The 16,181-nt window shown below is 34.5% G+C and overlaps 1 protein-coding gene across 2 annotated transcripts in view; it reads left to right on the top strand.

The window, feature by feature from the left end:
• The window catches only part of HSF2 (heat shock transcription factor 2), a 37,887-nt gene extending 23,712 nt beyond the window's left edge, over positions 1-14,175 (top strand). Inside the window, exons 6-13 of one of the 2 annotated variants that reach the window (XM_050786382.1) lie at positions 407-468; positions 1,370-1,457; positions 3,389-3,537; positions 3,958-4,197; positions 4,826-4,931; positions 9,122-9,175; positions 12,647-12,731; positions 13,140-14,175. In XM_050786382.1, coding sequence (XP_050642339.1) covers positions 407-468; positions 1,370-1,457; positions 3,389-3,537; positions 3,958-4,197; positions 4,826-4,931; positions 9,122-9,175; positions 12,647-12,731; positions 13,140-13,435 — 1,080 coding nt within the window. In that variant the 3' untranslated portion in view covers positions 13,436-14,175. The remainder of the gene's footprint in view (positions 1-406; positions 469-1,369; positions 1,458-3,388; positions 3,538-3,957; positions 4,198-4,825; positions 4,932-9,121; positions 9,176-12,646; positions 12,732-13,139) is intronic. The other variant, XM_050786383.1, reaches the window with a different exon arrangement.
• The last annotated feature ends 2,006 nt before the right edge of the window (positions 14,176-16,181 follow it).

Here is a 16,181-nt window from a genome sequence, read left to right as displayed (position 1 = left end):
GCCCATCAACTGTTTCTAACTTGAAAATTTTATGATTATTCTGAAGGAACTGACAGTTTCTTTTGCCTCTGTTACCTGGTATAAGTAAAATGTTGCCTATCAAACACCAGTTTTCTCTTTTGCACCATAATGTAATCTTCTTTAAAGTATTTGAAGTAAAAAAGTTGGGGTCTACACCCAGGCAAGTTTGGTACTTATCACCAAAACAAATAAACTCCTGGAAGCTGGTACGTTTCTTTAGACAGCAGTTGTAAGGTGCACCTGGATTTCAAGTGTTAATATGTGAGAAATTATGAGACTTAGAATAGAGGACAAATTATTATATGAATTTGTTTTATAAGACTTGGTAATAGAGACGGAAGAATTAACAGTATAATGAAAGAATTTTTGTTTATATTTTTTTCAGATTGTCCAGTTTATTGTTACATTGGTTCAGAATAACCAACTTGTGAGTTTAAAACGTAAAAGGTAAGTTTTTATGATATAGCATTATGGCCTGTATATAGACAGTCAGACTTGTTAGCGTTTAACTATGAGTAGCCTACATTAGCTGAGTATATGCTTGTTGTCCCAAAAGAACAATTCTCCTTAGTTAAATTATACTCTTAAAATCTCTAGAGTGATATTAGTTTTTAGTTTTATCATTCTACTGATGTTTGTGAGAGATAAGGATAGCCTAAATGGTCACTTTATAGACATACGTACAGTTAATAAAGAATATTCACTTTTCATTCACATTATTAAAGTAGCATTAGAAGGCCTGAGTGAGGGAAATTTAAAAAGAGGCCATATATTCAAAAGAAAACATCAACCTTTGTTTTACTTGACCTCTCTTAGTTTAATCCGCTCATAGTCTTTTTAAATCTGTATTTCAACCATGGGTTGTGATACCTGTGTCAGTAGCTACTATCGTCACAGCGAAAACATTAGAAGAATAATGGACAAAAGGAATAGTTGAAAGGAAAAAAATGATCTGTAACACTAAGATTTGGGGAAAACTTGATTATGATCAGAGCTTTATGACCTTAACTACTTCCACTAATTAGTTCGTATGATATTATCTGTCTTTTTCTATATAAATACAGTTCATAGAGTTGTGTAGTTCAGTAAGCAATGAAGTATAACTGGAGAGAATAGTTTATTATAACAAAAAGAGTGTAGAAAAATGGAGAATTGAAAGTCGTAGATATTCTCATCCAGCAGTTTCTGTTCCTAAGATGTAATCATTTTTAAGTTTATTTATTGTTACTGAACCTTTTTATGCATTATTAAAGTGAGTGTGCATGTGTGTGTGTTTGGGTAAGTTAATAGAGGGAGTTTAAATTCCTTGTATGTTTGTCACTGAACTGCATATTCTTCTGGTTTTCAGGCCTCTACTTCTAAACACTAATGGAGCCCAAAAGAAGAACCTGTTTCAGCACATAGTCAAAGAACCAACTGATAATCACCATCATAAAGTAATTTTTTAGTTAGAATCTATTTTATATTTATTGTGTCAGACTACATTTTATTATGGCAGTGTTTCATGCATTCAAATAAGTGTGGTGAATAACAATTCAAGTGTTCATCCCACAGCTTTGTTAAACTGTGACATTTTTTATTATTTACTTTAGATTATTGTAAGAAATAAATCATCACAAATCTAGTTGTTCCAGTTGCCTGTTTCCAAGTTTTTCTCTCTCCCCCTCTCTTGTGTCACCTCTTTACTGTCCCTGCTTACCTTAGAGGTAGTCACTATCTTGAATTAGTATCTATCATTCTCATGGCCATTTTGTATGTGTGAATCCAGGAGCAGTACTTGGTATTATTTTGCATATATCTAAACTTCATATAAATAATATAATTTTGTGCATATCATTTTACAGTGTGGCTTTTTTTTAACTTGGTGTTGCTTTTGAGATTTATTAAACATAGAGATTTAGTTTATTCATTTCTTTTTTTTTTTTGTCTTGTTTTTTTTAGTTTGTTTTATTTTTTTGAAACAGGGTTTCAGTCTGTCACCCAGCCTGGAGTGTAGTGGTACGATCTTGACTCACTGCAACCTCCACCTCCTGGGCCCAAGCAATTCTCTTGCTTCAGTCTCCTGAGTAGCTGGGACTACAGGTGTGTGCCACCACACCTGGCTAATTTTTGTATTTTTTGTAGAGATGGATTTTCATCATGTCACCTAGACTGGTCTCGAACTCCCAGACTCAAGCCATCTGCCTGCCTCAGCCTCCCAAAGTTTTGGGATTGCAGGCATGAGCCACTGCACCTGGCTCATTCATTTTAATATAATAATTGAATATTTTGAAAATATAATAATTTAATGTGATTATATATTCTTACATTGGTTATTTTATTTTCAACTTTTTTTTAAATTAATGTGCACCAACTAGACTGCTTTTTACTCCAGCAATTTAAATTTTTACCTTCATTTTGTCACAGGCTTTCCGGATAATTTGTCAGATTTCTATCCAGTGGCAAATTAGTCCAGTCCAAAGTCCAGATCGTTTTTATTATCTTTTTGTTACTACTTTCAAACTTCAGAATTCAAAATAGTTCTTCAGATTTATTATTAAAGTAACAAGATTTTTGTTCTTGGACAATCAAACTTAACCTCACGTCTGATTTCTTTTTCCACTACTGTTAGAAAATAATCAAGCATACCTATTTTGTTTTTAGAATTGAAGGCTCATGTAAGTTGATGAAGAGTTTTACATTTTTGACTGGGTTTATATATTTTAAAGTACTTCACATCCTTTGCCTCTTTATTATCTAGTATTGGAATTTACAGATTTTTGCATTTTAATAATGACTTTAGTTTGCTTTACAGGATTGAACTTACTTTGCTTATACAGCTATAGCCTGAATATATCTGTAGATTAAGTTTAAAAAAATCATTGCTAAAAAGCCAAGCTAACCTGTAACTGAGATAGGTGAAGTGCATTTTTTTTTCTCTTAGTGAAGCTATTTAATGAATAAGAATAAAACATATTTCAAAACAGAGCAGGTTGAGCTGAAACAATATCCCTGTCAGCACGGTGGCTGTCTGGTTGTGCTTGAAATTTCTGGTGAAGTCCTAAGACTTTTTTACTCTTTAGGCATAAAAAATACTGTAAAATTTGAAGATCTTTCCATAGAAACATTTTTAGGGATGTCATCTTCAGGGTCCCTTACAGTAAAAGAAGTAGTTAAGTGTAGAATGCAGTTAATATACCTCATACCTCTGTGAATTGGTGCTACTAGTACCAATTAGTATGTAAGTTCCATAAGAGCAGAGAACATACTTGTTTTGCATACCCCGAGATTCAGTAAGTAGTAGTTGCCCAGTTATTTTGTAAATGATATCTTGTTTGGTAGTCAATGATTTTGATTTTTAGATATATTTTTTTCTCTGAATTTTTAGGTTCCACACAGTAGGACTGAAGGTTTAAAGCCAAGGGAGAGGATTTCAGATGACATCATTATTTATGATGTTACTGATGATAATGCAGATGAAGAAAATATCCCAGTTATTCCAGAAACTAATGAGGATGTTATATCTGATCCCTCCAAGTAAGGAGTTTGTGAGATAAAATGTATGAAAATATTGATTACTTTTCTTATTACAGAGCAAAATTAAAAACTACTTTGTTCTTTGAAAGACTAACAATCTTTCTCACATTTGGATTATTAAACTGAATAATTAAGCTAAATTATTCAACCAGATAAAGCCTCACCTCCTCTTCCTCTCAAAGGAGGTAATACTGAAAATTAATTGATTTTTAATTTTTATTTTGTAGTTAAACACTTCTCATTGAATCGTTGTGGTCTTCTATACTATGAAGTACCAATATTGTGATTAAGCTGCTCGCTCAAGAAATTTAAGCCTTTCAGTATGTGGTATGGGAGAGAGTTTCCATTTAGAATGAATGGATAGTATGAACTTACTAAATTTGAAAGTGTAATAGGTTCTTTCTTTTATTGCTGATCTAGCTGTAGCCAGTACCCTGATATTGTCATCGTTGAAGATGACAATGAAGATGAGTATGCACCTGTCATTCAGAGTGGAGAGCAGAGTGAACCAGCCAGAGAATCCCTAAGTTCAGGCAGTGATGGCAGCAGCCCTCTCATGTCTAGTGCTGTCCAGCTAAATGGCTCATCCAGTCTGACCTCAGAAGATCCAGTGACCATGATGGATTCCATTTTGAATGATAACATCAATCTTTTGGGAAAGTGAGTACTTATCTAGATGTTGTCTAAAATTATTTGCTTTCTTTGTTCACTTAACATATTCTATTTCTCTTTTGAGTGATCTTCCTTTCAGATGATGAACCCACATAATCCACCTTTCTCTGTTTTGGTTAGTGTTGAGTTCTGTAATGAATGGGATTTAATCATCCCAAGAGTAGTCTTGGTATTTTCCTGCTAGTTTCTCAGATTCCTTTGATGATACACTTACTTTGAGTGTACATACAGTGTTTTTGATTATATATATTTGTGTATCCGAACTGCAGAATAATGTAATTTCTAGTAAGGGACTTATAACAAAGAAAACTTAATAATTAGTAATAATCAGTAATGAGATTAAACATTTTATAATATATAGAGGAAAAAGGTAAATCAGACTGTTCCTGCAGGGTGTTTTTTTCTGTAAATACTAAAGTTTTCTGTAAAGGCTATGAATTTTCAGTTAACCAAATTTGCAGGGATTCCTATTCTTTGAATATTATCTCTTAAGATTAAGAACCAGTAAAGATGCAGCAGCTGCTAGAAATATCTTGCCTAGCCAAGTTGTAATGGTGATTTTTAAACATAAAAACAAGGATGTCTAATATTTGATTTAAATTTTTTTTTCCCTTAGGGTTGAGCTGTTGGATTATCTTGACAGTATTGATTGCAGTTTAGAGGACTTCCAGGCCATGCTATCAGGAAGACAATTTAGTATAGACCCAGATCTCCTGGTTGATGTAGGTACTTTGGGTAATCTTTGCTTTACTGGTAGTTTGTGTATTTATGTATATTATTTAAAAATCAGTATGCCATTTTGTTTTGTATTCTACAGGTTGTTTTTGCATTTTCTTTTTTTAATTAATGATTTTGTTTATCAGAAAGATGGGTTTGGGACATTGAAGGAGAGTGATTACCACCTGCCTTGGAGTAGCAGTTGAGCTAATCTCCCTGTGGGAACATATTATATCTTTTCAGCAGTACTGTTAAGTTCAGGTCTTGTCTGGACTTGTTGCTGTTTTATGTTTTGCTCTAGAATGATTGTCAGTAAATAGGAATTTGTGGAAATTAGTAATAGAGGTACATAGCCAGGAAATAGCATGGAGACACCTTTTAATACTTTGGGGATTAACGTTTTTTACTCAAATATATTTTAATATATTTGCCTTATTTTTTACATTTTTATATTTTGAGTTACAAGATTCCCCTGCTCCAATCCACCATCCCTATGAAGTTGACCTCAATATTGACTGGACTGAGAATTCTTTTATCTACGGTTTCTGCCACTAACCACCTTTCTTACTCTGTTCTCTCTTGTCCCTGCTATTCCTCCCTTCTTTATCTAAAGCTTCCTACATGGCCTGGTCCCACTCAGATGAATCTTGTTCTGTCTCCTATTTCCATTTTCTGATGTGAACAGTTTTCTCTCTTTATCCTGGAAAATTATGTTGTCTTTTTTCTGTGTTTCTTGCCTTACATTGCAGCTTCTCTTACCCTTTTAGAAGCCTCTCAGGCTAAACAAGAATTAGTTCTTTCTGCTGTTCAGTCTTATTTCAAGTTCATTAATTTACTGCATTACTCCTCTGCTTCTCACCAGTCCTTGTCAATGTCCCAAGGACTTATTCTTACTAAATCGTTAGCACCTCACAGAGTGAATTTTACTTTCTTTGAAGATTTCTTTTCCATTTTGACCTGTGTTTCTATCTTATGAGTATGTGTTAATTTGAATTTTACATCCATGTTGATGACCTACTTCAGCTTAGCAGTAACACGACAGTGTTTGTTGATCCTATCAGCCCTTCCCTCTTTAGATCCAGAGATCTTTCAAAATAGTTTTCCTTTAGATCACCAAGAACGAAATAAAATTCCATAATCCTGGCCATGTTCAAACCCTTATAGTCTTCAGCTAGGTCATTTTAATTCAACTTTAAAACATTTACCACATTTATTTGCCATAAAGACCTTATCCAGTCAACAATCTATTATTCACAGATGATAGTTAACTATACTCTCGTTCTTTCATAAGTAATGACTGTTTCCAATCTTGTATCCTTTCTTAGAAGTAATTCCTTAAACCAATTTGTACCCCTGTCCTTTGCCTCTATATTTGTCTCCTCTATCCTTCATCTTTCCCATCTGCCTTCAGTAGTTAGAGATCTGCCCCATCTTAAAAAACAACCATTTTGACATCTGGCTTTGTTCATTTACCATTCTGCTTCTCTAACTCCTTTACTACAAAACTTTAGAAATGAGCAGCTATATTTACCTCTTTTTTACTCTATTTTGTCTGAAGCTTGGTATTGTGTTGCTTATTAACTCTAACTCTGCACTGCCTGTGTTGTTTTGTTTTTTTCCCTTGTAAGTACGCTGTGTGTGATTTTTCTTTTCTTTTTGCTGTATTAGTCCATTGGGCTAGTGGAAAGTTTGTTTTGAATCAGACAAGTTTGGGTTCTGTTATTGGCTCATGTTACTTACTAGCTATGTTACTAATCTTGGAAAAGTTACTCTCTCTTGCCGAGTTTTTCCATCTGTTAAATGTTGCTAATGTCTAACATGAAGGGCTGTTGGCAAGAATTAGAAATAATTAACACTGTTATTAACATTATTGGGCATTCTGTACAATAGATCTTTTATTGTTGATTTTGGAGGTGCTGTACTTTTTTGTTCTCTCCCTGTCTCCCTAATCTGTGTTTTATCTAAGAGCTTTTCTTTTTTCTACTATCTTCTACTTAAGGGCATCCCCTAATGCACCCAATCTTTCAGTCTCTTTTATTTTGTCTATCTCTCTTCTTTTTCCATTCTTCCTCTGTGAAGAGATTTTGGCTTGTAAGATTGCTTTTAAATGTGTATATCCAGCTCTTAACATTTTTCTAAAGTAAACTTGACTTGAATTCTAATTCCATGACTTTGTGATCAACAGTTAGCTCTTACCTCAGATTATTTGATTTAACAACAAACTTCTTTATTCTCTGCATTAGCTACATTTTACAACTTTCTCATTTTCTGTAATGGTATTAGACTTCTATTTACTTATGAGGATAGTTATTCACAGAATCACCTTGAATTCTCTCTCTCATCATTCACTAAGTCCTGTTTTCTAAAATAGCATTCACAAGCCATCCCTATATTCTGTTTTCACTGTTGCTTTTCTCATCCAAGACCCTCATTATTTTATCCTTGAATTATGCTGTATTGTTATAAATAAAAAGTCCACCTATGCTGCTTTGTTCTCTGAGACGACAAAGATGGTAAGAATGTGAATAAGTATGCTGAAAAGTTTACAGCTTCTCTCTGAGGAGTTCAGTACTGGTAACCCAGAGTGGTGTCACAGCAGGAGAGGCCAGACCTTAGAATTCAACCAGCTGTGTCAGCTTATATATGATCTACCTTTCCTACCATTCGTCTCCTGGGAATACATGTAGGATATCCTTGAGTTAGTGGGTAGGGGTTGTTGGGCAAAGAGGAGAATAGAGGAGCTTACAGTGCTGGTCCTCCTCAGATGCCACTCTCTGTAGGGACAAAATGTGAGTTAGGCTTCTTAGGCAGTGATAAGCTAAACTGGTAGAGATTGATTATCATGAGTAACTACTCTCAAGGATCTGAGCTTTCTTCCTTTTCTGAGGTTAGTAGTTGGTAAGAAAGGAGAAGGAAATGAAAAGGCAAAGCCAGGGATTTTTGTAGGACTACCGTGAGTGTGGAACTTTAAAGAGAGGAATCAGTGTCTAGAGAGAATGGGGGAAGGATCTGCCTGTGGCTTTTTTTGCTTCTCATTCTATCCTGTGAACCATTTGGTGTGTTCATTCTCATAAAAGGCCAACTTAGTGACTGCATTTCATCATTCAGGCCATTCCCAAGGCTCTTATTGCTGACAGGATATGGCCTCTACTTTTCGAACCTGTGCATATAACTTATTCAACTTAGAACTTCTGTGTTATTACTATTTCTGGAACATATCCTACCTTCTTTTTTGATGCCACTAGTGTTATACACATGCGTTCTTCCCCCCATCTTCTCCTTTCCAAGTTCTAACCTAATATTCTCTAGATACTGACCTATATCACATAGTTTTATCAGCCCATTTTGTTTCATTATATATGTTTCTGTGTGCGCTTTCCTCCCTTCCCATTCTCTTAACTCCTTAGTGCTTTTGAGCACCACCATCTTCTGTTAAAATATTGTATTGTATCTGAACATGTGTTGCTATTTGATGTTGGTCTTACCTTGTCCTTTTAGATTGTAAGCTCCTAGAGAGCAGGAATGATGTCTTTATGATGTCATTTATTTCTTAAAGATACTCAGTAAATTTCTATGGAATGAATGACTTTAAAGCTTATGACTTACAGTTACATCTATAAACTGGCTAGACTGAGGAGTACAGTAAGCAGTGATCTTAGCACTTACAATTTTCCTTGCGAGATGTGGTGAAAAGAACCAACAAGTAGATATGCCATTTGTCAAGAGGGCTTCAATTGAGGCATAGTTTAGGAGCCACTGTCATAGAGCATATTCTGTAAATTTTTTACCTAACCAGGTATTCAGTGAAGGCTCAGTGTCAGGGCAGAGGTCTCACGACCCTGCGCACCACTTAAGGCCAAAGACATTTAGAGAGAAAAAATAAAGGAAATGAAATTGAATGATAAATAATGAAGAAGGGAGGAGGTGAAAACCACTATTTGTCTCAAGTGATTTACTCCAGTGTTTTTTAGAGAAATTCTTACAACATGAAATTTCATCTAATGCATGGGCTAGCTTGTTCTGCTTTTGTTTGTTTTTCTTTCTGCTTTTCTCTTTCAAACTTGTTTAACTGTATAGAAGCTTCCTAGTGTAGGGGCTACATCTCTTCACCCAACATGGCTGTGTAACAATTTTGAACACACAATTATTTTAAATTATTTTTTAAACTTATCATCTTTCTTGTTTGGTCTTTCAGCTTTTCACTAGTTCTGTGCAGATGAATCCCACAGATTACATCAATAATACAAAAGTAAGTTTTAATTCATGTTGCTCAGGACCCATAGCTATAAAAATCTACAAAAAACGTCCTAATAAGGAGAGAGCAGTATCACTCCCAGCTACAAAAAACATTTTATATTCTTACTCAGTATGTGTGATCAGGATAATAAAATTCTAGTTGAAAAATTAGCTTTTGGTTATGTGGTGAACCATTACCCACTTTTGGCACTTGTGGGATTAACTACCAGTATGAAATGAGCTTCTTTTGGTGCTGGGAGATCACCTGACTAAACTTGGTATATTGAAATAAGTAACTAAAATATGATTTCTTCATGTTTTATGGGCAGCATTTTACATTCTTATTTTTTCTATTCTCAACTTTTTTATTAAAAATTTATGGTACCCATATTTTTTATGAGTTCTATCATTAGCATATAGTAAAAACTCAGGAATTCTTATTTATTGCAGAAAAGGGAAGTTGAAACGTGTATGGATTTTCGACTTTTTTTAAAGTAATAAGGATTTTTTTTTTTTTTTTGGTAACATATGGGAACTGCACTTGGGCTTAGCAAGTGTTGAAAAGAGATTCTGTGGAACTGGTTTTTAATGAGTGGTAAGGACAGTTTGAAGTTATGAGAGCAGATGTTTATATATCATTGTATTTTGTATAACTTATTGTCATGAATGGGTATTCACTCCCTTTATATTTTATTTGTACCAAATTGTTTAGTAAGCCTGGTTAAAGGTAAATCAAGTCCAAATTCCAGATTAGTGAAGCCATAATTTTGATTCTTTTGAGTCCAAAAATGAGCACATCTCAAATAAATATGAGTGATTAGGGTGAGGGGTGGAATTTGTATGATAATTGTCATATGTAAGCCTGACCAGACTTTCTATATTTTCAGAGTTACATTGTGGATAACTTAGAGCTTAAAAAATTTATGAATTTGTGAACTAGGAAGTTGATTATACATTCAGTATTCAGATAATTTATATTGGAGGTTGGGATACTTTCTCCATAAAGGGGCAGCTAGTAAATACTTTATCTTTCAGGCCATGTGTTCTCTGTCAAAACTATGCAGTTCTGCAATTGTAGTGCAAAAGCAGATACAGACAATATGTAAAAGAATGTGTGGCTGTGTTGCAAAAAAACTTCATTTAGACAGGCAGCATGCTAAATTTGGCATGTGGACCATAGTTTACCTGGATTTATATTGTAAGATTTTGTGTAACATGCTCTGTGTTTCAGTAAATATATTACTGAATGTTATTGTCATGGACCGTTTAAGTTGAATGGACCCATATCATTTGTTCATTTAGTGAATGTGCTTTATTGTTTATTTGTGACTAGACATTGAGTCATTTTTTATTTGTGGACCATCTTCTTATTCCAGAAACCAAGAACTTGATTATAGTTTTCAAAAACTGTAAGCAGTTAAGCAACAAATTGCATTTTGCTCTACAATGCTGTAGAAAAATTACATTTGAGAGTGACTTTTCATTATAGTTCTGAATCTAGATTTTAATGTTTTCAAATAATTGCCACATCAGCTGTCCTTCCCTTGCTCATGACAGGTGTTACATAACATGGATTACAACACTTTCCTAATAAATCAGATGCCTTATACTCCTCAGTACAGCAATCTTAATTGGCCACTATGAATGAATAAGAATTTGCATGGGAAATGAAATCTCATTCAGTATGATATTGGCTGTGGGTTTGTCATAAATAGCTCTTACAATTTTGAGATATGTTCCATCAATACTTCGTTTATTGGGTGTTTTTAGCATGAAGGGGTGTTGAATTTTATTAAAGGCCTTTTCTGCATCTGTTGAGATAATCATGTGGTTTTTGTCATTTGTTCTGTTTATGTGATGGATTACATTTATTGATACGTGTATGTTGAACTAGCCTTGCATCTCAGGGATGAAGCCAACTTAATCGTGATGGATAAGCTTTATGATGTGCTGCTGGATTCAGTTTGCCGGTATTTTATTGAGGATTTTCGCATTGATGTTTATCAGGGATATTGGCCTGAAATTTTCTTTTTTTGTTGTGTCTCTGCCAGGTTTTGGTATCAGGATGACGCTGGCCTCATAAAATGAGTTAGGGAGGAATCCCTCTTTTTCTGTTGTTTGGAATAGTTTCAGAAGGAATGGTACCGCTCCTCTTTGTACCTCTGGTAGAATTCGGCTGTGAATCCGTCTGGTCCTGGCTTTTTTTGGTTGGTAGGCTATTAATTACTGCCTCAATTTCAGAACTTGTTATTGGTCTATTCAGAGATTCGACTTCTTCCTGGTTTAGTCTTGGGAGGGTGTATGTGTCTAGGAATTTATCCAATTTTTCTAGATTTTCTAGTTTATTCGTGTAGAGGTGTTCATAGTATTCTCTGATGGTAGTTTATATTTCTGTGGGATCAGTGGTGATATCCCCTTTATCATTTTTTATTGTGTCTATTTGAAATCCGTTTGTCATCGGGTTCTCATGTTTTAGAATAACAGTGATATCTTTGGAAAATACCTATTTTAGGAAGCCTAAAAATAAAGTTGGTATTATTTCATTAATGTTTATATATTTATTGTGAATGCTAAGTGATGAAATATTTTTATGTACACTTTTGGAAAGGTTTCGTAGTTTTTATTATATCTTGGAGCCCTTATCTTCTCTAAATCCTAAATCTTATACAGCTTCATTTTATGTTAAATATCAGGGGAATTACTGTAATTAGTTTACAGTTGGTTACACCATATATATTTAGCCAGCATGTAGATATCTGGGACTTGCAGATGTCTGGGACTTACAGGAAAAATTAAGAACCTCTGCACCTCAGAGTTTGAACATCATTGAAAAGAGCACTGAAGAAATTAACAAGGTAAAGATACAATTTCCCTACCACAATCAGATGTGAGGAGAGAAGAAAGTGGTTCAAAGAAGCAATTTAAATGACAGAAAAGAACTGACAGAGCTACAAAAAGGACAAGAAGAAACACCACCTCAACTTTGAGGCTTCTAAATAGTGATAAATAGTTTTAAGGATGTCATTATGTCATCCTGAGCTACTCTGTGTTCATTTATGCTAAATATTCTGTTTATGAGTGAAATGTATAATACATTTTTTAAATCAAAACTACTTAAAATGAATTTAATTGCATAATTATCTCTCAGTTAACATTTTGAAACCAGTCATCTTTGATTCGTTCTGATCTTTTACTCTTGACAAATTCTATCTGTTCTGCTGTTGAAATCCCCCTTCATTTCATCCTTAATATAGAATATCCTAATTCAGGTTCTTTGTTTTATCCCCTCAGTGACAGCAATAGTTCCTTAACCAGTCTTGTTATCTCTACTGAAATCTCTCTCTGTAGCCCATTTTTCCTGATGTTTCCCCATCTCATATATTTCAGATAATATACCAGTATTTACATATTGTATCAATTTTTCATTTTTTTCTGAAACTAAAATATGAAACAAGTACTTATATATATATTTTTTTTCTTTTAGTCTGAGAATAAAGGATTAGAAACTACTAAGAACAATGTAGTTCAGCCAGTTTCAGAAGAGGGAAGAAAATCTAAATCCAAACCAGGTAGGTATAAATATAGTATTCAGTCTATGTAGGTTTTTTTAATCCTATGTAGAAACAAGTGCAAGCCAAGGGTAGTCTTAACAATTGAATATGCTGGCTTTAGTTCTGTGAATAGTGTGTCAAGGTATAGAGCAAGTTGAATTGGTGAGGTAACAATTCTTAAAGTTTTTTTTTTTTTCTTTCTTTCCTATTTAACTTTAGGAAACTGAAAGACCCCTCATTTCTTAATTGTTGAATGAGAACTACTGACTTGGACATTTTAAAATTTATTGGCATAGTGCATCATGTCATTTCTTGTTTGGCTATCTGAAAGTAGTAATTGCCTATGTGTACATTTGTTTTCATTTTTTCCCCTCAGCTTGAACTCAATATAAGCTGGTGATTAGAGTGTTTTTCTGATCTTTATAGATAAGCAGCTTATCCAGTATACTGCCTTTCCACTTCTTGCATTCCTCGATGGGAACCCTGCTTCTTCTGTTGAACAGGCGAGTACAACAGCATCATCAGAAGTTTTGTCCTCTGTAGATAAACCCATAGAAGTTGATGAGCTTCTGGATAGCAGCCTAGACCCAGAACCAACCCAAAGTAAGCTTGTTCGCCTGGAGCCATTGACTGAAGCTGAAGCTAGTGAAGCTACCCTGTTTTATTTATGTGAACTTGCTCCTGCACCTCTGGATAGTGATATGCCACTTTTAGATAGCTAAATCCCCAAGAAGAGGACTTTACATGTATATATTCATCAAAATGATGAACTATTTATTTTGAAGTATCATTTGGTACTTTTTTTGTAAATTGCTTTGTTTTGTTTAATCAGATACTGTGGAATAAAAGCACCTTTTGCTTTTCTCACTAACCACACACTCTTGCAAAGCTTTCAGATGTTACTCAGCTGCATAGTTACACAGATTTAATGCACATTATTGGCATATCTTTAAGTTGGATTCAAATGGCCATTTTTTTCCAATTTTGGTAAATTGGATTTCTTTTTATTACAAATATGACCATTAACCTCAGTTAAATTTTTGTTTGTTTTCCTGTTTGATGCTGTCTATTTGCATTGAGTGTAAGTCATTTGAACTAATGGTATAACTCTTAAAGCTTTCTCTGCTCCAGTTATTTTTATTAAATATTTTTCACTTGGCTTATTTTTAAAACTGGGAACATAAAGTGCCTGTATCTTGTAAAACTTCATTTGTTTCTTTTGGTTCAGAGAAGTTCATTTATGTTCAAAGAAGTTTATTCATGTTCAACAGGAAAGACAAAGTATACATGAATGTTCACGGTCTGATAGGGTTCCAGCTCCATATATATAGAAAGATCGGGGGTGGGATGGGATGGAGTCAGCCCCATCCACTTAGTTGGACTAGTTTTAAATAAAGGTTTTCCGGTTTGTGTTTTTTTGAACCATACTGTTTAGTAAAATAAACACAATGAATGTTGAGTACTAGTGTCTGTTATGTGTCTTCTTTAGAGGTGACACTCACATGAAACAATTTTTTCTTCTCATAGGAAGCAGTGGCTTTAAACTGTCTATGGTTTATTACTCTCAATATGAGTCACACCAAGATCTTTGTACCACATCTCGAAAATATATTGTATATTGCAACGAGGGAGATATATCTCTAAATTTAATGTATTTTGAAGTTCTTTGTTTAAAAATTATACTGGGTTGCTTTCTATGTTTCTAATAAAAAAGTGGGAGAAGTATGCCCCTCATTGTCCCAAATAGGGTAAGAGTATTATCACTGGATGTCTGGAGAGAAGATAAGAGAAATAGTAAAATCAGCTCTTTCTTTGAAACAGTCGCCCAAGAGAATTATAGAGACTTAATGCAAGGCCAGGGCACTTTTATCATGTGAAGAATTTCACCTTTGGGCAAAGGACTGAAAGCAGTACAGTTAATATTGTATAGGGCTATTTAATGAGGAGTTTCAGGGCAGGTTTTCCTATTGGCCATATTCTGTCCATGTCTTAGAATTTCTTTTATTATTATGTAATGATTCAAAGTAAAGGCTAGCACAGAAGAATAGGAAACTTCCCTTAGGGGAATTTTAGTTAGATCCTAAAATACTTGGCTTTGACAGTGGGATTTTGGTGAATTAATTCAAGACCCTACAACAGTGCTCTGCGTGAGCTGAAGAGGTTACGTTTCTAAGGGTGATAAGAAGAGTTTAGAAACTGAGAGGAGAAAACCTTAAAAGATTTTTTCTTCATTCCTTTCTCATTGTGAAATACAATCAAGTTTCTTCTTGGGGGCATTTTGGAGCTCTAGAAGCTCTTCAAAAATAATTTTGAAAAACTTGATTATGACCCTGGTACTTTTAAAGTTGACATTTAAGATTTTTCATCTTAAGTTTAAATAGTTGAAAGGAAATTAGGATAATAGTTAATATTGCTGTTCTAAAACATAATTGTTATATGTTTCTCTAACATTTACCTAAAGGAACTTGAATGCCATAATGATTTGATCTCTCATCCAATCTACTTCCTCCAAACAATTTTTTTTTTTTTAAAGACAGAGTTTCACTCTGTCGCCCAGGCTAGAGAGCAGTGGTATGATCTCAGCTTACTGCAAACCTCCATCTCCCACATTCAAGCGATTCTCCTGCCTCAGCCTCCTGAGGAGCTGGGACTACAGTCATGTGCCAACACACCCGGCTAATTTTTTATTTTTAGTAGAGACAGGGTTTCACCATGTTGGCCAGGCTGGTCTTGAACTGGCCTTAGGTGATCCGCCTGCCTCGGCCTCCCAAAGTGCTGGGATTACAGGCGTGAGCCACCGTGCCCGGCTTCCTCCAAAGAATTTTATCCTGCTTTTTTATGTGTGAAAGTTAGACATCGATGGTCTTTCGTGACACTTCTTTACATCTAAATTTGAGATTGTTTCCTGTAAGATTCTAGGCATTTAAAAACTTTCTCTCCAATTTTATACTGTATAACTACACAGTTGTTTAAAACCGTATAAATATATATGGTAGAGACTTAACTGATTGCCAAACCATTTCCTTTTCCTATTATGTGGCTAGATTATTTCCACCACTGCAGATGGGGTAGCCATGTAACTGAGTTTTAATCAGTAAAACAGAAGAAGTGATGTGTAGCACTTGCAGTTCTGGTGTAACTTCCCCCATGCCTTCCTCCCATGCCATTTACCGCTCCACTGGCTTGATGCAGAGTTGTACATAGCTTTCAAATATACAATCAAGAAGGAAAATAATGGCTTTTTGAATTACTGCTTAGAGGAGGGCAACCCATCAGTCCTGGATAACCATTTTACACTTCAGGTGAAGGGGAACAAACCTTTTTTCTGCCTGGGTTTTTGGGGGTTGATCTGTTACAGCTTTTAATGTTTACTATCATTATAGTTTAATTTTGATGATCTGTTAAACAAAAAGTTTTACCAAAAATATCTTTTAGTGGGATAAACAGGTCTTCCTGAGTTTTTATAAT

The sequence above is a fragment of the Macaca thibetana genome, chromosome 4 (genome assembly GCF_024542745.1).
Source record: "Macaca thibetana thibetana isolate TM-01 chromosome 4, ASM2454274v1, whole genome shotgun sequence".
Taxonomy (NCBI): Eukaryota; Metazoa; Chordata; class Mammalia; order Primates; family Cercopithecidae; genus Macaca; species Macaca thibetana.
Note: the sequence above shows the minus strand (reverse complement) of the source record. Positions and strands in the feature narration are given on the sequence as shown.